This window comes from Eschrichtius robustus, chromosome 3 (assembly GCF_028021215.1).
Source record: "Eschrichtius robustus isolate mEscRob2 chromosome 3, mEscRob2.pri, whole genome shotgun sequence".
NCBI lineage: Eukaryota > Metazoa > Chordata > Mammalia > Artiodactyla > Eschrichtiidae > Eschrichtius > Eschrichtius robustus.
The window spans coordinates 21309124-21332007 of record NC_090826.1 but is presented as its reverse complement, the minus strand read 5'-3'; the positions used below and the strand labels follow the sequence as shown (position 1 = coordinate 21332007).

The following is a 22884-nucleotide window of genomic DNA, read 5'->3' as shown; positions in this document are numbered from 1 at the left end:
AAGACACAGTTCCTCACAGTGCAAAAAAATGCAAGACTTAAAACCCGGGGACCCAACTTCCAGCCCAGCTTTTCCATGACCCCCAGTGAGGGGTCTCCTCCCTCCTCTGGGTCTCCTCTTCCTCGGCAACTTCTTCCTCAACCTCTTCCTCTACGAAACAAGGGTGAAAGCAACAACAACAACAATAACAACTGTCCTCTTTTACAGAGCACTTGCTGTGCCAGGCACTTTGTGTTCTCACAACACCTAAGAAACGCATTATTAGAAGCAGATTTGCTGTGAAACTAATGAAGCTCAAATTCCAGGACCTTGCATTTGCATGGGCCCTTCCAAGGCAGCAATGTCTTATTAGGTCCCAGCAATGTCTTCTTAGGGTCAAATACATGTAAATTTTTTTCTTTTTAATTTGTGAAAAATAAAAAATTTAAACTACAACTGGTCAAGATCACTGTTTTTTCCCACTCTATCCTTCTTCCAATATGAATTATTCCCAAGACACCTGGAAGTATGCGGGTGGCGGAGGAGAAACAAGGATTTGTATGGACCAAGAAGCAAATCTGTGCAAAATTCTTTGGATCATTCATCACTAAGTTGTCATTTCATATTGACACCAACTCAAAAAGGAAGTTCCCTCCTATAAGGAATAGGCAGCATATGCAATTATAAATGTTCCATGCATGTTTTTCTTTTCCAATAGGCATTACACAATGTAGAATTTATAAAAATTCTGATTACAAACCTACAAGCAGTACTACAGGTAGAAATACTGAGTTGGCCAAAAAGTTCATTTGGGTTTTTCTATAAGGTGTTACGGAAAAACCCAGATGAACTTTTTGGCCAACCCAATACATCTATGTGTGAAAGGGCATGTTTTACATCTCCTTACTATCAAGAATAAAACTTAAAAGAAATTAACCTTGCAAGAGGAAAGACAGAATCATCTCTCTATGCTCACTGTAGAAATTTATTTTTAAAAATCATTGACAGCTCTACCTCCTTCTCTTCCTTTCTCTTCCTGAAAATGTCCATCCTAAAGCTATTGGGTAGAAAGGAACAAGGTAAAAGCACACACCAGCAAAGGAGGGCACCACGGTGGCCTCAGCAGGGGCAGGAGGGTGTCCTCAAAGAGCAGCGACCTGCGTAGAGGGACAGGCCCAGCAGGGTGAAGAAGAAGTCCGTGAGTGGGAGGGGGCAACCTGACCCGAGGTATCAGAGCCCAAGTGGGGAGAGGAAGGCATCTTACAGCAGAGAGGGCTGTGGCGGAGACGGCAGATTGGTTACAAATGGAGGCTTGATCCAATGAGTAAATAAGTTAAAAATAATGAAAACCAGATTTCTCAATGTCAGAGAAGAGAGGTATAATATAGAAAGGGCGAAAAGTAGAATGAATCCCATTATAGTGGATTAAAATTACAGGTAATAGTATGAACTCATGTTTTTCAGTATGTATAAATAAACATAGGTATAAATGTGTGTGTGTGTGTGTGTGTACATTCCCTAACTCTGGGAAGGCTGGGAAGCAGTGGCACCCTAATAGCGATTAATAGATCTTTGTTTCTAAATATGATTCTGGTACCCAGATCATGGTTTTTAAATACTATTCTCCACTAAAAGATTAAATCAGAGCTACGTGTAGTACTAGTTGATTCCAGGGGCTGGAAAAGTGATATCTTCATATACTAGGAAACAAAGGATGTTCAAAGAGTAATGTGGGCATGTCAAAAGGACATAGACTCCAGCTTGAAGGGGCTCCCATTGGCCAAGTCTGTGACAATCTGAGCATCAAAATAAATAACGATAGTAACAGACTACAAGCCACTGAATAAAATAGGAGACCATGAATTCATAGTTAAATACAAACACACACAGGTACATTCAATGTATGAGGAGGAATGTTTACATAGTTTCAAAGTACCTCCTCAAGAAATACTGATTCAGGGTCTTTCCTGGTGGGCCAGTGGCTAAGACTCCTCGTTCCCAATGCAGGGGGCCCAGGTTCGATCCCTGGTCAGGGAACCAGATCCCACATGCTGCAACTAAAGATCCTGCATGCCGCAAGGAAGATCCCGCATGAGTGGCAACAAAGATCCCACGTACCACAACTAAGACCCAGTGCAGCCAAATAAATAAATAAATAAATATATAAAAAAAGAAAGAAAGACTGATTCATTACAAAGGGTAACTGGTATACAGAAGAGTCTGACAGAAATCCCCTTAATCAAGTGACCAAGTGAACCCTGGGACAAATGGAAATGTGTCCTCCCTGATATATCAGGGTGTATCAAGAACACAACATCACTTCCAGGGACAGTCCTACTAAAGATACATAATCTGAGTCTAATCACAAGAAAGCCACAGACAAACTCCAATTGAAAGCCATGAGACAAAATAACAACTCTTCAAAAGTGTCAAGGTTGTGAAAGGCAAGGACAGACTAAGGATAGTTTTCCTGACCAGTAGGGGCTAGAGTGACATGGCGAAGAAATGCAATATGCGATTCTGGACTGAGCCCTTTTACTATAATGATTTCACTGGAGCATTAGGTGAAACTTAAAGGCGAAAACTAGAGATTAGATATTAATTTCCTGATGTTCAATGAGATTAGATGTTAATTTCCTGATGTTGATGATTATGTTGTGGTTATGTAAGAAAATGTCCTTGTTTGTAGGAATTACACACTAAAGTATTTGGGGGTGGTGGGGCTCAGGTTGGCAATTTACTTCCAAAGCGTTCAAGGTAAAAAAAAAAGTTCCCTGTACTGTACCTGCAACCTTTCGGTGTTTGTGTCAGTTTCAAAATAAATATCATTAACATGGGAAGAGGCGAGCAAAGAGTGTGCAGCTAAAATATGTAGGCAAATATTGTCAGGCGATTGATCAGTAAAAGTACTTTGTTATTCTCCTGGGTTTGTGATGTTTGTACTTTGTACTGATTTGTTTTATCATTTATTAAATGTTCACTTTCACACCTGATTTTCTATTCCTTTTTTTTTTTTAAATTTTATTTATTTATTTATTTATTTTTGGCTGTGTTGGGTCTTCGTTTCTGTGCGAGGGCTTTCTCTAATTGCGGCGAGCGGGGGCCACTCTTCATCGCAGTGCACGGGCCTCTCACTATCGCGGCCTCTCTTGTTGCGGAGCACAGGCTCCAGACGTGCAGGCTCAGTAGCTGTGGCTCACGGGCTTAGTTGCTCCGCGGCATGTGGGATCTTCCCAAACCAGGGCTCGAACCCGTGTCCCCTGCATTGGCAGGCAGATTCTCAACCACTGCGCCACCAGGGAAGCCCCTTTCTATTCTTAATGAAGACCTTACAAAATTGTATCAGCTTCATGCCCCGTAAAACCAATATTCATGAGTGGGCTTTCTTACTACCCTTTTAAAAATGAGAAAACTGAGGCACAGAAATATAAAGTGACTTGCCCAAGGTCTCTCAGTTAAGTGATGAAGCAGAATTTGGACACAGCCAGTCTGACTGTAGACTCTCTTTCCACAGGATGTTGTGAAGACCCAGTAAGATAACAGAGCATTAGAGGAACTTTATAAACGTAAGAATGAAGATTATTATGCAATTGTAATTGCATGAAAGATGCGTGCCTGTCTGCTGGGGCCTGTTTGCCTTAGTTCCTTAGTCAGAGGGAAGGGGGAGCAAAGTCCTCCTACTGTATGCCAGAAACTGCTTGGAATTCAACACGTAGGATCTCACTTTGTCCTCACAGCACCCCTGCAAGCAGGCGTTGTCCCGGATGAAGCTTCTGAGGCCCACAGAGATTTGGGGTTCAGCCCACAGTCACATAACTGAAAAGTGATAGAGCCAGGAGCAGATGCCAGGGATGGCGATGGCTGCCCAATAGCATGTTAGCAGAAGGCTTGCCAGGCTGGGCTTGCCAAGGTCTACAGACATAACGCAGCCAAGGACCTTCCCACCAGCTCTCACAACCCATGCCCCAGCATCTGAGACAGATGCCTGGGGCAGTGGAGCCATATGGCTGATGGCAGAGCAACGTTTCTGCCCAGATCATAAGTGGGCAACATCTGCAGACCAGGAAGCAGCAGCAAGGTGGGGACCCAGGTAGTCACCAGCTCTGGCTGCACAATTGGGCCAGTGGGTCCAGGGGAAAAAGCAAGGACTTTGGAGTCAGACTGATGTGGGCTCTGTCTCTTCTTAGTGGTGTGAACTTGGGCAAGTCACTTTACCTCTTTGAGTCTCAAAAAGTAAGAATCGTGCCTCATAAGGAAGCTCTGAATATTAGAGTGGAAAGTGCCTGGCACATAGTAGGTGCTCAGTAAACAGCAGTATTTCATTGTCATTCTGCAAGGGCTTCTCAGCAGATATGGCCCCTCAGGAGCTCCAGGAATCCAGGCTGGGGAGAAAGAGTTCTTAAGGACCTTATTCGTGCAGGGCCCCCCAGAACTGGAGTCAGAGGAAGGCAGCCTCCTAGACTGCACAGTGGGCAAAGTCCTCCCAGCCCCCCAGGATCCTGGCTCCCTTCCCTGCAGCCTGTTCCTCACCAACAACAGGAGTAGGGCCCCAAGGTTAGGCAAACAAGTGAGCGATAAGGCGCTTCCAGGCTGGGCCTTGTGTTCAAGGCTTGTCCGGCTCTGGGGCTGGCTTCCTAGCTGAGCGAGAGTCCTGCAGGCACCAATAGGGACACCTGCCATGGCCACCTGCTGATTGTGCACCTGAGGCCTTGGTGCCCTGGTACAGCCTGGGTTAATGACCCTGTTTATCCACTTGAATCATCTGATAAGGGGCAGCAGGGCCAGCAGGCAGGTGACCCTGTGCCCTGCACCCGCTGCTTCATTGACTGAAGTGATATCAGGGCCACGTGGAGCTTCCAAGCCTCCCTCCCCCGCCACTTCCCCACCGGTCCTGCCAGGGTCAGTGTGAGTTTCTTTTTTTTTTTCAATGAACATGACTTCTGGAGTCAAGGTTGTTGGGCGGTTCCCCCCTCCCTCCCCCATTTGGGGATATAAATAGCACCCACAGCACAAAGCAGAGGGCGGGGGAGCCTGGAGGAAGGAGGAACAGATCCTCAACCATGAGCTCCAGCCAGCCAGGGACCTGCCCATGCCAGGGTGCTGCAGGCCGCCCAACCATCCTGTATGCACTTCTGAGCCCCAGCGTCAGGGACTGGCCCTCTGTGCCCCCAGCCCGTGGCCGCTGCCTGTGCAGGCAGCACCGGCCCGTCCGGCTGTGTACTCCCCATCGCACCTGCCGGGAGGCCTTGGATGTTCTGGCCAAGACGCTGGCCTTCCTCAGGAACCTGCCGTCCTTCTGCCAGCTGCACCCCCAGGATCGGCGACAGCTGCTGCGGGGCTGCTGGGGCCCCCTCTTCCTGCTTGGGTTGGCCCAAGACACTGTGACCTTCGAGGTGGCTGAGGTCCCAGTTCCCAGCATACTCAAGAAGATCCTGCTGGAGGAGCCCACCAGCGGTGCAGGCAATGGCCAGGTGCCGGATCGGCCCCAGCCCTCACTGGCTGCAGTGCAGTGGCTTCAGTGCTGCCTGGAGTCCTTCTGGAGTCTGGAGCTGGGCCCCAAGGAATATGCCTACCTGAAAGGGACCATCCTCTTCAACCCTGGTGAGCTCCCAGACATTCCTGGATGGGCCATGGCTGGAGGGGGGCAGGGCCCAGCCAGGGACAGCGCCTTCTAAGGGCTTGACATCTGTGATCACTTTGGGTCCTGATTATCACCAAATAGTCATCTCACAAAAGAGGCTCAGAGAGGCTAATTGACTTGGTGAAAGCCACACAGCCAGGTAGGGGCAGAGCAAGAATGGGGACTCAGGTCTATTCATATTGGTATCTAGTCCTTGCCACTCTGCCTAAGAAATTGCCCTGACGCTCAGGGAAGGTGGGACTGGGGAAGGGGAGGGTGGGCAGACACAGCTGTGCCTCAGTCACGCCTTCACGAGAGGACTGCATGCGGAAGTTCTGAAGGTGAAACTCTGTGGGTTCAGAAAGACCACAGAGAAGAGGAATAAAGATGAAGGGGTGTGGGGGAGGAGAGGGAGGAGTCCCCATAAACTTCAGCCAGGAGAACAACGGATACAGGAAGTGTTCTTTGTAATCTGGAGAGCATCTAGATGAGAATACCTCACCAAAGGCCCTCATAGAATGCATTATTATAATTCATTATAATCATAGCGAATACTCATATTACACTTACCATATGTTAGGTCCAGTTCTAAGGCTTTTACATATACTAGCTCATTTAAACCTCATAACAAGCCTAGGAGATAGGTACTATTATTTATCCCAATTTTACCAATGAGGAAACCGAGGCACAGAGCTTGAGTAACTTTGTCCAAGGCCACACAGTTAATAAGTGACAGTGTGGGATTCAAACCCAGGCAGCCTGGGTCTTAACCATTGCTCTATACTGCCTCTCCATAAAGGATGGATAAATGAAGTGATAAATAAATAAATTAAGGAGGTAGTAATGGGGCCTCAAAGGCCAAGCCGCTGGCCTCCGGTCTTGGGCCAGTCTTGCCCCATTGGTGTCGGAGTAGGCTATTCACCAGCCATCTGTGCCTTCTCTGCCCGCAGACGTGCCAGGCCTCCACGCCTCCTCCCACATCGGGCACCTGCAGCAGGAGGCGCACCAGGCCCTGTGGGAGGTCCTGGAGCCCTGGTGCCCAGCAGGCCAAAGCCGCCTGGCTCGTGTCCTCCTCACGGCCTCCACCCTCAAGTCCGTTCCACCCAGCCTGCTTGGAGACCTGTTCTTTCACCCTGTCATTGGAGACGTTGACATCGCTGGCCTCCTTGAAGACATGCTTTTGCTGAGGTGACCTGCTCCAGCTCAAGCAGAGACTGGGTGGAGGCTGGCAGCACTGATTCGGCCTGGTTGATCCCTGGGCGACCCAGTGCTGCCAGAGGCTTCCCATGAGCAGCTGGTCCCGGCCCAGCCAGGTGGGCTATGGGGCCCTCACTCAGCCCCACCCCATCTTGGCCTTCCTTGGTTTGGACACAGTGCTCCAGCTGTCTGGCCAGCGCTTGGTGGTCCCAGAGCCTCTGGGCCAAGATTCCTATCCCCTCCTGGGACGGGGTTGGAAGTTTCGACTGCTCATTGGGCCAGGAGTCCTATTGACTTTGTACAGAACTGACTTAAGTTATTGGGTTTTGTAATAAAAGGTGTGATACACTTGGAGCCTGACACTGTAGTTTGTCCATGTGGAAGGGACCGGTTCACCTCCAGAGCCACCCTGCCCCTGTCAGAGGGAGCCCAAGAGGAAGGAACTATAAGTGGCACAGAAGCCAGACCTCAGGAAACTGGAATTTTAATTTTTCAGAGTGGGATGATGATTTCATTTCTGGGGGTGAGATTTATTTCACATGGGTCTGAATCCAGGGGGCAGTGTCCGTTCAGGACCCTCTCCTGTCCTTGCCTTTATCTTAGGGGGTAGGGAGTGTCTCTCCCTGTCTTCAAATCCCCTGCTGACCCCTCCCTCAGCTCCTGCCCCGGCCTCCCTCTCACCTCAGTGAGAACTGCCAATTACAACCAATAAGGAAAATGAAGCAGCCCATTTCCAAATTGAAACCGACAGGTTACAGGAATTTCTGCAGTTTGGGATCATTCACTTCCCCCATTCCTTCAGCGGACAAAGGAGGACAGTCCACTGTTCTCCCGATGGGAGGGGGCAAGGGCAATTAGGGCTGGTCTGGCAGCTGCTTGGAAACCAGAGCAGACCGAGGCTTAGTTGCCACACCAGCTGTTAAAGTCTGAAACACACTTCCATGACCGTTGGCTCCTAGCCACTGCCTGGAGCCCCCCTGTATTTCCCTCCACTGCCCCTCTGTGCTGGCCCTTCTCCTGGAATCCATCCCCATGTCCAGCAGCTAGAGGGCAACGCTTGGCACAGCCACGGCTTCCGGGGCTGCTCCATTCAGTGCATGGCTTGTGTCTATTCTTTTTTTTTTTTTTTTTAATTTTATTTATTTTTGGCTGTGTTGGGTCTTCATTTCTGTGCGAGGGCTTTCTCTAGTTGCGGCAAGCGGGGGCCACTCTTCATCGCGGTGCACAGGCCTCTCACTATCGTGGCCTCTCTTGTTGCGGAGCACAGGCTCCAGACGCACAGGCTCAGTAGTTGTGGCTCACGGGCCCAGTTGCTCCGCGGCATGTGGGATCTTCCCAGACCAGGGCTCGAACCCGCGTCCCCTGCATTAGCAGGCAGATTCTCAACCACTGCGCCACCAGGGAAGCCCTTTGTGTCTATTCTGATTAGTCAATGTCTGTGCCTCACCCTTTGTTAAATATTTTGAATATCACTCAGGTCAAGGTCACTGACCTGCAGGGTGGGCAGGAGGGAATGATAACAACACACATGCCTATAGCACCCCCTTTCAGGTCTCCTCCTTTCTGCAGCAATGAGGCCTGTCCCAGCCAGGCCCCACCCCCCTCACCACCACAGTGTGGATTCTTCTCACGGGGGGCCAAGTTAATTATTACTCAACCAGAGGTCATTCACTCAGGGACAGCAGTCTAGGAGTCATCACTCAGACCTTTCCCTAAGGCCACAAGGAAAGGCACCACAACTGAACCGGCCATGTACCCATTATGGGCACCCAGTGCCAGCAGCAAGGGCACCCCTGTCCCTTACCCAAGCACCCACTCACCACTCAGACACCCAGAATGAGACAGAATGGCACAGCTCAGACCCCACAACGAAGACACTCACACAACTCAGACCTACAACTCTCTCTCACAGACACACTAAGTTGAACAACTCAGACACGCTTACATAGACCCACAAAACAGACTCTCCATCAGCCCACACACAGCACAGAAATGCACAGCCCAGATACACTCACCCAGCGACATATGGCAAACACATTCACAGAGAGGAGACGTACCCCCAAGCCAGACGTTCACACCTACACCCCTCCACCCATAGGTGGGACACACCAGAGCATGCGCTCCACCTTCTGTATGTCACAGTAAAAGAAAAAGTGGCCCCCAGCGTAGGGAGACCTGAGTCCGTACACTTCAGGTTCTACCCAGAGGCTGCAAATACAGGCCAAACTGCTCTGTCCAGCATTTAGGGCCTCAATCACTCCCTTTTCCCATGGCAACCCCAATATCCACCCTCCTGTCAGAAAGGCCATGTCCTGCTCAGCGACACCCCCCCAGCCAGGACCTAATCATATCCCCAAGTAGAGACGTCCTCTAGAGCCCAGGAACAAGCCCTGCACCCCTCTACCCCTTCACCCTCCACCAGAACCCCAGACCCAGACCTCAGTCCCTGACACCTGTCCCTACCCTGCCCCTTCCACCCCTTGGGTCCATCTCACCTTGCAGACGCATGAGTCAACGCTTTCAAGAGCAGATGACTCATCTCCCCATAGGAGCCAAATCTTGCAGATTCAGGGATTTGGGGTCATTCTTTTATGTCCCTTCACCAACTGCCCCCGTTAGTTTACTGTTGCTCCTCTCTGAACCTCAGACTGAGTCTTCCTGCCTCTCACCCGCCCTCCCTAACCCTGAGCAGGCATTAGAAAGCGCTCCTCTCCACTCTCCGCCCCAGCCTTTTCCCTCAACTTACCTAATGTTTCCATCATCCAAATAGCTTCCCTTATTAGCCTACCTTGTTCCTTTGCAAATTTCTTCCCTACCCCTCCACATGATTGGGGAGCTACACTTCTTTTTTTAAAAAATAAATTTATTTATTTATTTTTGGCTGTGTTGGGTCTTCGTTGCTGCGCACGGGCTTTCTCTAGTTGCGGCAAGCGGGGGCTATTCTTGGTTGCGGTGCGCGGGCTTCTCATTGTGGTGGCTTCTCTTGTTGCAGAGCACGGGCTCTAGGCGCACGGGGTTCAGTAGTTGTGGCACGTGGGCTCAGTAGTTGTGGCTCGCGGGCTCTAGAGCACAGGCTCAGTAGTTGTGGCACATGGGCTTAGTTGCTCTGCGGCATGTGGGATCTTCCCGGACCAGGGCTCGAACCCGTGTCCCCTGCACTGGCAGGTGGATTCTTAACCACTATGCCACCAGGGAAGTCCAAGCTACACTTCTGTTTCTTGTCTGTATCTTTTTTTTTTTTTTTTTTAATCTCAGGAGTTTTTTTTTTTTTTTTTTTTTTTTTTATTTATGGCTGTGTTGGGTCTTCGTTTCTGTGTGAGGGCTCTCTCTAGTTGTGGCAAGCGGGGGCCACTCTTCATCGTGGTGCATGGGCCTCTCACTATCGCGGCCTCTCTTGTTGCGGAGCACAGGATCCAGATGCGCAGGCTCAGTAATTGTGGTTCACGGGCCCAGCTGCTCCGCGGCATGTGGGATCTTCCCAGACCAGGGCTCGAACCCGTGTCCCCTGCATTGGCAGGCAGATTCACAACCACTGTGCCACCAGGGAAGCCCTCTTGTCTGTATCTTTTGAGTCACTCCCTGTGCCCTACCCAAGCCTTCTAGAGGAAGATAAAGACAAATTTAGCAAAACTAAGGAGAAAATTATAATACAGTTTTTTAAAATATTTTTATTTATTTATTTGGCTGCACTGGTCTTAGTTGCAGCACGTGGGATCTTCGTTGCCGCATGCGGGCCGTGGGATCTAGTTTCCTGACCAGGGATCGAAACCAGGCCCCCTGCATTGGGAGCGTGGAGTCTTAACCACTGGACCACCAGGGAAGTCCCTATAATACAATTTAATAAGGGCAATAATGCTTTCTCCATGAGACTGCAGGGTTTCCAAAGGTGGGAGGCTGTCTTCACTATCAGTATCTTAACAGTGGGAACTGTGTCACATCAACCAGAGAGGGTAGAGGAAGAAACAGGCTTAGACAGGGTATGCAAATTGTTCAAGGTTTGGACTGATCACCATCTGTGCTGGGATTCGAACTCAGGCCTGTGTGACTGTGGAGGCCGGGCTCTGGCCACCAGCACAGGCTGGAGTGAGTCATGGCCAAGATCAGGTTGTCTGGAGCCAGCTCAGCCACTGTTTACTGACTGTCTCTCAGCCTGATCCCTGCCCTCAGGCCCAGCCAGGGATGACTCACTAGGAAGCAGGAGAGTGGCTGTGGCTCTGGGTCAGCCTCAGGTACCATTTTATTATCATCATTATTTCTACCTTCATTAGCCAAATCATTGACTGCTTATTAAGCAGTCAGGCTGTTGACGGGTGCTGTGCCCTGTGCTGACACACCCTGCCCTTGGTACAGTCACGTAACCTAGAATTTATGATGCCAGCAAAAAGCCAACACCCACTATCCATCCGTCCATTCATGCCATTTTCAACATCTTTCTTGATGTCCACTTGTACCAGATCCTGTGCTAGATGCTGAGGAGCACAGAATAAATAAGATACAGTCCCTGCCTTCATTGAACATCCTGTCTATGGCAGAGACACACACACAAGTAACTGTAACACGGAGTGATCTGAACTGTGATAGAGGGACATCCAACAGGCAGCAGGGGCTCAGAAGAGGTAGTAATTAAATCTGCCTGGAGATGGGAAAAATGCTTCAGCCAAGTGGTAGCTGCTATGAGCTAAAGAGATTGAATAGGGAGTTGCCAGGCAAGAGGGAATGATAGGTGCAAAGGCACAGAGGTGTCAGAGTTCAAGGGTGTTTTGCTAACTGCCAGTGGTCTGGGGCAACTGGATCCCAGGAGACCTAAGAGCAAGGGAGGATCCTGGAGAGTTGAACAGGGGCCATGTCACAGAACAAGGCAGCAGAGAGAGGCAATCCCAGTGAAACTGGTGGAGGCAACAAGGCTAAGGTCTTGGGGAATCAGGGTTAACAAAGGGGACCATCCATTTCTGGTAGGTCATTCTGGGTAGCTACTAAACAATAACCAGCTAACAGTTATGGAGAGCTATGCTCTAAACACATTATATGGATTATGTTATTTAATTCTTACAACTCTATGCTGGAAGTACTATCATTATCTCCATTTCACAGATGGAGAAACCGAGGCACCAAGTTAGGTAACTTGCTCAAGGTTACACAGTTAATAGTAGTAGAGTCAGGATTTGAACTCAGCTGGTCTGGATTTAGGGCCTATGCTCTTAAATGCTATGCTATCTTGAGTCTTTAACGGCCAGAGATGATCAAGTGGAGAATAAATAACAGCACCTAGACTCCTTCTCCCCACCTCACTGTAAGGTAGAATGAGAGTGAAAATGTAGTCTTGGGACTTCCCTGGTGGCGCAGCGGTTAAGAATCCGCCTGCCAATGCAGGGGACAGGGGTTCGATCCCTGGTCCGGGAAGATCCCACATTGCCGCGGAGCAACTAAGCCCGTGTGCCGCAACTACGGAGCCTCCGTGCTGCAACTACTGAAGCCCGCGCGCCTAGAGCCCGTGCTCTGCAACAAGAGAAGCCACCACAATCAAAAGCTGGTGCACCACAACGCAGAGTAGCCTCCACTCACCACAACTAGAGAAAGCCCCCGTGCAGCAACCAAGACCCAACACAGCCAAAAATAATAATAATAAATAAAATACACAACACACAAAAAAAATTTTTTAAATGTAGTCTTGGTTACCTTTGGGTTTAAGTTTTTGATGAGAAATCTGGTCTGTTTGTTCCCCCAAGGAAGTGGCCCACTTTCCCTGGAGAGAGTCCCCAGCCACACTCAGCAGCACATCCCCATGTTAGTGCCAGGAATATTCATTCCATCAGTGATGGCTTACTGATAATCTACTACACACTGAGCATCCTGTGAGTCTCGGAAATTTCATCCCACAAATGGCAATTGTGTGTAGTCATAAGTGCGTAACTTCTTGGGTCATCTAACAGCTTTTCCAGAGCACACCATTTTTATTTCAGTTCACATCATTTGCTACGTAACACTTATTTTTCAATTTTCAGATTTTTAAAAACATAGCTTTAACTAAACCTTTTCTGTATAATATACATAAAAGTACGCAAATCACACCTGTATAGCTTGGTGAATTATCACAACATGAATACAACCCTGTAACCACCACCCAGCTCAAGAAACAGAGCATTAGCAACACTCCAGAAACCCTCCCCATCATTACCACTCCCTCCTGCCCAAAGGGTATCAGTAACCCCTGATTTCCAACATGATAAATGAGATTGCTTGTCTCAAACTTTATATAAATGGAATTGCATAGCATGTACTCTTTTGTGTTTGTCTTCTTTTACTTGATATTATATCTGAGATCCAGATATAATCTATGCTCTGTGTAGCAGTAACTCATTCACTTTCATTGTTGTAAAGTATCCCATTACACTACAATTTATTTATCCATTATACTGCTGAGGAACATTTGGTTCATCAGATAATAACGCTAGCATTATTCTTGTTTTTTGGTGCATGGATGTTTGCAGAACTGGTGCTATATAACAAGAATCGGAATTACCGAGTCATAGAATGTGTGCTCAACTTGAGTAGATCTTGCTAGTTTTCTAAAATAGTGTACCAATCTTAACATCCATCGGCAGATTTTAAAATCCAGATGTAACGTTGTCCCTTTTCACAATTACCCAGATGCTCGTTAGAACTGTTTTTATTTTTTAGTTCTTGAATAGGTGGATATTTGTGATCACCACAATGTAATCACTTGCTTTATTGCTTTTTGAAATAGTATTTTCCCTTTTAAGATTTTTAAAATATTGAGTAAAATATGGGACTTCCCTGGTGGTTCAGTGGTTAAGAATCTGCCTTCCAATGCAGGGGACGCGGGTTTGATCCCTGGTCAGGGAACTAAGATCCCACATGCCACGAGGCAACTAAGGCCACGTGCCGTAACTACTGAGCCCATGCGCTCTGGAGCCCTCGTGCCACGACTAGAGAGAAGCCCACCATGACGAAAGATCCCACATGCTGCAACTAAGACCCAACACAGCCAAAAATAAATTAATTTTTTAAAAAACTTTAAAAATATTGAGTAAAATAAAATATTTGTAATATATAAAGAGTAACAGTACTGGGAATTCCCTGGCATTCAGTGGTTAGGACCCGGTGCTTTCACTGCCACAGGCCCAGGTTTAAAAAAAAAAAAGAAAAAAGAATAACAGTACAAGAACCCTCATCATTGTTCCACAGATCATTATTACCATCAGCTTTTGACATCTTTCTAAATCTATCACCCAAAGATAATGACTACCCTGAATTTGGGGTTAATCATTTCTTGATCCCTCCCAAAGGCAGCAAGGCCTCCAACAACCAACCAGCTTTCCCTAAGCACCTACTATGTGAAAGGCGTACAAAGATGAAAAATTAAAGTAAGTAGGGAGGGACTTCCCCAGTGGTCCAGTGGCTAAGACTCCACTCTTCCACTGCAGGTTCGATCCCTGGTTGGGGAATTAAGATTCCCACGTGCCACAACTAAGAGTTCACATGCTGCAACTGAAGATCCCGTGTGCCGCAACTAAGACCTGGAGCAGCCAAATAAATAAATAAATATTTATAAATAAATAAATAAATAAAATAGAATAAGTAGGGAAAGCCCTCTCGTATTTGTGGCTCCCCATTCTCATGAAAATAACAGGTAACGTTTAAGGAGGACTTACTGTATGCTAGGCATTTACTGAGGACTTTTATATGCGTGATGACATTAAATTCTCACCACAATCCTCTAAGGGTAGGGACTATTATTCCTATCCAACAGATGAGGAAATTTAGGTTCAAGGAAGTTGAGTAACTTGCCCCAAGTCACACTGCTAGCTAAGGATCAAATTTCTAAGCCTTGACTTTTTTTTTTTTTTTTGGCAGCGCCACGTGCCTTGCAGGATCTCAGATTGAACCGGCCCAGCAGTGAAAGCCCGGAATCCTAACCATTAGGCCACCAGGGAACTCCCTTTATGATCTTAAAGCATACTTATATGTGTATCCTTAAAAAATGTTGATTTGTATTTTTTGAACTTTATACAAGTGGAATATTCTGTTTTCTGACTTATTTTCACTCAGTATCATATACCAGAAATTACTGGTACTAAATGACAGTTTTTGCTCTTACAAACACTGCAACTATGAATATTCATACATACTGTCAAATAACAAACAAATCTGGACTTAGGAAGGAGGGACTTTATTTGAAGTGATTATTGCAAGGAAGGAAAGGAACTACTGAAATAGGGAGAAGGAAGCTATTGCAGAGAGAAGCTCTAACCATAAGACCTACACGTGTCTCAAGGGTTAGGCAAAGAGGTTTTCTTTCATAGGGGGGAGTAAATAAGGCTAGAAAGAACTGGGTGTGAGGAAGTGGGATGACCAGGAACGGTTTATGGCACAGTAGATCAGAGAATGTTTTACCCTGAACCCAGCCTATTCTCAGGAGGGGCTGTTAAGGAGGGGTTGTGTACAGCTCAAGCTGGGGGAGGGGGACACAGCGCAAAGTTCATGGACCTGGAGGAAGGAGAGAAGCTTAACCAAAGTTTAGTTAACAAGCATTTTGTTTTCGTTGCTCTGTGGGGAAAAGCAGTTCATCTAAGCGTTTATGAGGCAAAGAATTGAAATTTGGAGTCTGTGTCTAGCCTTGCCATAGGTAAACAAGGGGGCACCCATGAGTTTTATGTAAGTAATATAAGGAAGGGTGTCTCTTTGCAGTAAGTTGTGTTCCAGAACACAAAAGGGTGGGAGGGGTTTCTTAACTTTCGCTGTTTTCCAGGATCACAGGGCTTGAGCGAGGTTCAGCATTGTTGGTACATCTCCTGATAAACATACGCAAGAATTTCTTTAAAATATATAACTATAAGTGGAATGGCTGGGTCAAAAGGTATGTGTAGTTTCACTTTTACAGGGTAATGCCAAGTTGTTTTCCAAAGTGGTGGTACCAGCTTACACTTCCAACAGTGTATGGGAGCTCCAGTTGCTCTACATCATCAGGATTTAAAAGAGGATTTGAGGATTTAAAATTTTTTGCCAACCTTGTGGCTATGAAGTGGGTCTCATTACATTTCTTTGATGATTGAGATTGAGCATCTTTCATTGTTAATTGCATGTGTTTCCCTTCTGTGAAGGGTCTTCGGCCCACTTTTCAATTGGATTATCTTTTTCTTACTGATTTGTGGGAGTTCACCAATATGTTTTGGTAGCATAAATGGATTTACGACTGAAAAGGCTCTAAACGGATATAGAATTGCGATTGGGTTTGGGAGATATCCAACAGCTAAAAATCTTAAACACTGCCCCTCCCTCAGGCTTCTGATTTGATCCTCACTAGCGCCTTATGAAAGAGAGTCGTAACCCCACCTCTCAGGTCAGTTTTACCCATCACCACCGGCTTCTGTCTGCGGGAAAGGGACCTAACGACCTCCTTCCGTGCTTTCCCAGCTCTTGGTTCCACGTCCACAACCCCGGCGAACTAATCACCGGTTACGCAGTATTGCAGCAGCTCAGCGCCCCTCGCAATATTCTCGCAAGTGTTGGTTCCAGCCGATCATGTGACACCCAAGATGGCGGCGTCCAGCGCGGCAGAGGCGGCGGCAGTTTACTTAATAGTGAGCGGTATCCCGGCGGAGTTGCGCTCAGCCCAGCTACGGAGCTACTTTAGCCAGTTCCGGGAACAGAGCGACTGTGGCTTCCTCTGTTTCCACTACCGGCATCGGCCTGAGCGGGCCCCTCCCCAGGCTGCTCCCGACTCTATCCTAACTCCTATCCGCCAGGGTCTCGGCCAGACTTCACTCAACGATGCCCGCACTCTCTCCACTCAGGACTCTGCTCCCGCCCAGACCCGCACCTGCTGCTGCGTCATCTCGGTACGGGGGCCAACTCAAGCCCAGAGGTTTCTCCGTATGTACTCGGGCCGCCGGTGGCTGGATTCTCAGGGGACTTGGTTACCTGGTCGTTGTTTCATCCGCAGACTTCGGCTACCTACGGAGGCATCAGGTACGAGTAGGAGAGATAATAGACTGAGACTACTAGAGGCACTGGAACAGAGGCACCGGTCCGATTGTTGAGGATAAGTCAGGTCTCTCGTTAGGGCTCTTTAGGAGTTTATATCATTTCTGGACAAAGTTTCAGGCTCCACTCGCACGTTAGAAAAACTAGGGGGAAAAAAAAAAACAGAAAGAGGCCTATTCAGATGATCTTTCCAGTTTATTAAGTCTATTCCGAGACCCTTTTGATTTTGCACTGACATAGAAGGGGAAAAAGGAAATCAGATATTGTCTTTGTTGCTCCCCACCCAGTCCTCTGTTGGCAAGATGAAAATGAAGAGACAAACTCTTTTCTCTGGACAGCTCCCATTTTCATGGGAAATCACTTTGATAGGGAAACAGGAAGCACAGTGCAGGGCCCTCTAATTTATTCATTCAACAAATCTAGCCTGTATTGCTAGACGTAGTGTGACTCTAGCTGGTATGCAGAGAACAGTTGGACACAGTCTGTACTTAGAATCCAGAGAGGAAGACAGATTTGTAAAAAGGTAAGTGTCACAGAGATGCCATTCTAATTGTTAACATTTACTGAGCACTTCCTGTGCACTTACTGGGCACCGTTCGAAGTCTTTTGTTTTCTTATTGACTCCTCACAACAATCCTATAAGGTAGGAGCTATTGTTACTCATTTTATAAGTGAGGAAACTGAAGAATACAGAAGTTGTGTTATATTACAAGGTGACAGAGTCACAATACTAACTGGGCATTTTGCTCCAGAGCCTGTGCTCTTTTAACACCAACTGCTGTGAGATGACAGAGGAGGGAGAAACCCATTTCCTACAAGGATTAGGAAATGTGGCTTTTCATTTGGATCTTGAAAGATAAACAGGAGTTGGTGGGAAAGAATGGTGTTCAAAGTAAATGACATTTGCAAAGACACAGAGATGTGAAAGCCCATGAAACTCTCAGGGCATGTTAAATTGTTTGATGTGATTGGAACACATGGTATGACGGTGTGCAGGGGGTGAGGGTTGGTGGCAGTTGAGAATCAAAAGGTTATCAGGAACCAGATCTGGAAGAAACTTGTGAGCTTAGCCTAGGTGATGAGAAATGGCATGAAATTACTAGGTGGTTCTGGTCAGGGAACAGAGGAAGGGACACTGGAAAAGTTTGAAAGGGAGAAACAGCATTAGGCTAAAGGATTTAAACCTTGAACAGTTTCTGGCTCAAGTGTTGCTGGAGACTTTTAGGTTTCAAGAGCTGTTCTTCTCCCTGCTCCCCAAGGTTTGGACTCCTTTCCCTTCAAGACCCGGAAGGAACTGCAGAGTCGGAAGGCTGAGAGTGAAGCCTTCACGCTGGCCGACCTGAGGCAACTGCCAGAGCTGAACCCACCGGTGCTGATGCCCAGTGGAAATGTGGGGACTCCCCTGCGGGTCTTTTTGGAGTTGATCCGGGCCTGCCGTCTACCCCCTCGGATCATCACCCAGCTGCAGCTCCAATTCCCCAAGACAGGTTCCTCCCGGCGCTACGGCAATGTGCCCTTCAAGTATGAGGACTCAGAGACTGTGGAGCAGGAAGAGCTTGTGTACACAGCTGAGGGTGAGGAAATACCCCAGGGAACCTGCTTGGCAGACGTACCAGCCAACCCCTGTGGAGAGCCAGAGGAAGAAGAGGAAGAGGAAGAAGAGTCACACTCAGATGACGTGAGTACAGAGAGCCACCTTGTCCTCGCTGGCAGCTTAGAGAGGCCAAGGCATTAACAGTACCACTCTTCAGTTGTGTATTACCAGAGTTCTAAACCTGGGGTCCTCAGGAGGCTTCCAAAGACTTTGAACTCCCTGACATTGAACGTAAAACTGCATTTGCACGTGCAGGTATATGTTTCTTTGGGAGAGGGGCCAGAGCTTTTATCAAAAGATTCTCAAAGGGGTCTTCTTTTCATTCCTTCAGAAGAAATGTAAGGAGGGTCCCTTTCATTGATGAAATCTACTGACCAAGAGACAAGATCATCTAAGGAAGCAGAGGCACAGCTGGGATGTGAACCGAGTCCCCTTCGCTGCTTGTCTAACTTCTGTGCGCTTTCATTATGTGGTTGAGAAGTCGCCTCTATTTTCTGACCTTGAGTCTGTGGATTGAACACTAGCCTCCACTCTTAACATTATCAATGAAATAGACATTTCTTCTACCTCTTTCTCCAAACTTGGTTGTTCATCCATACAATCGGGAGAGGTGTGATTTGTTGGGAAACTTTTTTTTTTTTTTTAATGCATACTCTGGGTAAGAAATAATTGACCTGTGTCTTCAAAGTTCCCAGCTCAGAGTTGCTAACACATCTGGACCACATCCTTAGTGTGTGGTACTGTCCTGCCTTTTCTCCAGCACCTGCTCTGTAGCAGTGATTCCTGAGATCTCCTGGAGTTTAACTGGGGCAGGAGTCCCCAAGATTTCAAGCCAGGAGTCATTCTATCATTCCACAAGTCCAGTCAAGCAGTTGTAAACACAGGGGCTAGCGCAGGATTCCAAAGACATTCTAAGACTCATTTCCTTCCCTCAAAGAGCCTTCAAGCTCCCTGAAGAGAGAGAACCAGCATCTGGAAAGGGGATTGGTATGGTATGGGTTTGAACGCTGGCTCTGCCCCTCTCTTAGGCAAATCACTTTACTCCTCTAAATCGAGGTTTCCTCACCTGTAGAATGGGAATAATGGTGCTAATCTCACAGGGTTGTTGGGGTGATTAAAGGAGCTAAGGTATGTGAAGGGCCTGACACAGTAGACAATAGGTTTAGTTCTTGTCCCTTCTTTCTTTGTGACAGAATGTAGAAAGGCATAAACAGGGTGTATTGATTAGCAGTGAGAAATTCAGAGACCAGTGAGAGTGCTGTGGGCCTCATTGTGGGGGACCTCATGTGAGCTATAGAACTTGAGGAATGAGGAGGATTTAACCAAGTGAAGAGGAGGTGGTGGTGGCAGAGGAGGGCAGATATTCAGGCAGGGAGAACAACATGGCCAAAAGCGCAGGGATAAGAGCGAGTCAGGCTTGTGGTGGAAGGGGCCAAGTATGTTGAGAAACAGTCAGGGCATGGAGAGATGTTTTGGTCACGGCTTAGGGGCCAGAAAGTGCTGCTTCTCAGAGAAATTTGGAGGAAAGGAGCTGAGGTCCCATCTATGGGACCTCCTGTGCACTGAGCTGCCCTCCTCGTGGGCCTGAGGTCAGGAAGCTGGACAGGCAGGTCACCTCTCCCCACCTTCTCCCAGGACGACGACCGGGGTGAGGAGTGGGAGCGGCATGAAGCGCTGCGTGAGGACGTGACCCGGCAGGAGCGGACCACTGAGCGGCTCTTTGAGGAGGAGATCGAGCTCAAGTGGGAGAAGGGCGGCTCAGGCCTGGTGTTCTACACTGACGCCCAATTCTGGCAGGAAGAGGAAGGAGGTAACACTGGCACCCGGGCAAGGGCAGGGGTGATCCCTGCTGCATTCGCTCAGGGCGCTCTGCTCCACACGGTGGGTTCCTGGCAGTGAGCCCAACTAAAGGGCTAGGGAAGAGGCTTACGTTGGTCGTATATGAGAGACCAGCCATCCTTTCTAGGGTTGAGGGATCAGTGGAGTGGAGAGAAAATGCCCTCCTACAAATTCTGAATGACCCCCCTTCAGAGGAGAGATTTGAAGATAAAATCAAAAGCCCCAGGTTCTAGAAAGTCTAATTTAACTCTTGACAGAACTGAGAGTCCTTGGCTCACTCTGCTTGATGCTTTTCTATCTGCAGACTTTGATGAACAGACAGCCGATGACTGGGATGTGGATATGAGTGTGTACTACGATGCAGGTACTGGGCCAGAGGTTGCAGTACTGGGAGGTGGAATGGTGCCCTGGCCTTGCAGTGACACTTTACCAGACCTGCTTAGCAGAGGCTGAGACAGGGCACCAGTTCCCTTGGGGTAGCCCACTGAGAGGGTTCCTCTCTTAAAACATCGCTAGTTGAGTGCATTAAGTGCTGGTTGTGGGCAGAGCCTTTTTCCTTTCTTTGTGGAGGAAGGACATGTGGCGACAGCCCTCAGGGAGCTCTGGTTCTGATGGGCAGACCCTAGTAGAGTGGGAGGGTCAGGAGTTCGGGCTCTGGTTAAGAATTTAGATTCTGGAGTCAGAAATGACCTAGGGTGGTTGGGGGGTGGGAAGGGAAGACCTGGGTCCTAATTCCGTCTCTCATTTTTTGGCTTTATGACTTTTCTGTACTTCAGTTTCCTCATCTGTAAGATGGGACAGCTGTGGTTCTTATTCTTGGCGAGCTCCCAGTCTAATGGGAGAAATAATAATACAGTAATAACACACCATAAAATGAATATTTAAATCTTGTGAGGATGGCCTAGAAACCTGATTTTCCCCCCTTCTGCTGAGAGAGACCCTTCCAAAAATTGGGCTCTACTTCCTCAGATGGTGGAGACAAGGATGCCCGAGACTCTGTCCGAATTCGTCTGGAACGGAGACTCCGTGATGGCCAGGAGGCCGGCTCCGTGATCGGACACCAGATGGGCACCTTCGAGCGCCACACCAAGGTGAGCACTGTGCCAGCCCACTGACCCCCCTCTTTTCCTTCTTTATCCTCATTCCCTTCCCCGCCCCCACAGGAGCCCCATCTCGAGTCTTCTCCCTTCCCTCTGCAGGGCATTGGGCGGAAGGTGATGGAGCGGCAGGGCTGGGCCGAGGGCCAGGGCCTGGGCAGCGGGTGCTCAGGGGTGCCCGAGGCCCTGGATAGTGACGGCCAGCACCCCAGATGCAAGCGTGGATTGGGGTGAGTATGGGTGAGGGACTTCCCTGGGAGCCCAAGTGAGCCTTTCAGCTGTACCCTCTTCCCTCTGGTTTTGGATTGGGTGCTAGAGACCCCTAGGGAATGAACTTCAGAACAGAATTAGAAGGAAAAAGTAGGTCTGGCGCTAATTTTTTCAAGACCGAGTCCTCAGGCTTGACAGGATCATTAATCTCCTGGGGGAGTCATTCCCCCAAGTCTGAGGAGTTTGGACTTGATGATTGCTATTAGAAAGTGACTGTAAGTCACAGAGTGGTGACAGTTGTTTTAAATTTCATGTACTATTTAAAATGAAAGCAGTATGTGAGGCCTCTGGTTGCTGACACTATCAATGGATGGATAAGGGGGCTGGAGAGCAAAGATCCAGATTTAAATGCTCAGTCTGGGACAAACCAGATATGTAGTAGCTATTACCCTGTCCTTTCTCAACCCCTTTACTGCGGTGAGGTAGCAGCCTTCTCACTGAGAGCTCTTTTTGATCCAGGTACCATGGAGAGAAGCTCCAGCCATTTGGGCAACCGAAGAGGCCCCGTGGAACTGGCTTAGGGCTCATCTCCACCATCTACGATGAGCCCCTACCCCAGGACCAGGGGGAGTCGCTGCTCCGACGCCAGCCACCCACCAGCATGAAGTTTCGCACAGATATGGCTTTTGTGAGGGGTTCCAGCTGTGCCTCGGACAGCCCCTCAGAGCCTGCGTGGCAGGTTCAAGGGCTTCGTTAATCAGGATCACTCATAATTGCACAGTGGCAGCCCTCTGCCTGGCCTTATCTCCCATGGAAGCAGAAAGAACTCTGGGAGCAGCAGTCTGCGCGGCTTGTTCAGAACTTGCCTTCTGCCTGTCTACCTCAGGGGCATTTTTACAAAAAGCCCCCTATCCTCCCCTTTAATGATAGGGCTTAATGACTTGTCCTCGGTGGTCTCCTAACCCTAGTCCCTGTTTGGGCTTGCTCCTGTTGCCTCCCCCAGCACCTTGAAAACTGGATTGACTGAGGTTATCGTCACAACCTTCCTGGGGGAAAGGGGAGGGTGGGAGTGGGTTCAGCATGAAGCCCAGAAAGAGGGGAAAAGGGACATGGAAGAGGAGAGGATTTGTGGTTGGAAGAGACGGTCTTGGGGCGGGCCCTCCATCGCCTCTACCCTTAACTGGCTGGGACCGGGCAGCGGAGAGTCCGCTGCAGGTATCCCGGGTCTGCGACCTGACGAGAGAATAAAAAAGTTTACTACCGAATTTCTCTTTCTCTTCTAACTCGCCGGGAGGAAGGTGGGGAAATCCCCAGAAAGGTAACCGCCCTCCCCCAGGCCCCCA

General features: G+C 48.4%; 2 protein-coding genes across 2 annotated transcripts; both read left to right on the top strand.

Annotated features, from left to right (window-relative positions):
- Window positions 1-5018: 5018 nt before the first annotated feature.
- Window positions 5019-7123, top strand: NR0B2 (nuclear receptor subfamily 0 group B member 2). The gene is made up of 2 exons (XM_068537811.1): window positions 5019-5580; window positions 6550-7123. The coding sequence occupies exons 1-2, from the start codon at window positions 5040-5042 to the stop codon at window positions 6789-6791; spliced, it is 783 nt and encodes a 260-aa protein (XP_068393912.1). The 5' UTR covers window positions 5019-5039; the 3' UTR covers window positions 6792-7123.
- Window positions 7124-16168: 9045 nt separating this feature from the next.
- Window positions 16169-22799, top strand: GPATCH3 (G-patch domain containing 3). The gene is made up of 7 exons (XM_068539241.1): window positions 16169-16786; window positions 18061-18479; window positions 20031-20205; window positions 20539-20598; window positions 21204-21325; window positions 21434-21561; window positions 22061-22799. Exons 1-7 carry the CDS (start codon window positions 16354-16356, stop codon window positions 22296-22298), a joined length of 1575 nt encoding a protein of 524 aa, XP_068395342.1. The 5' UTR covers window positions 16169-16353; the 3' UTR covers window positions 22299-22799.
- The last annotated feature ends 85 nt before the right edge of the window (window positions 22800-22884 follow it).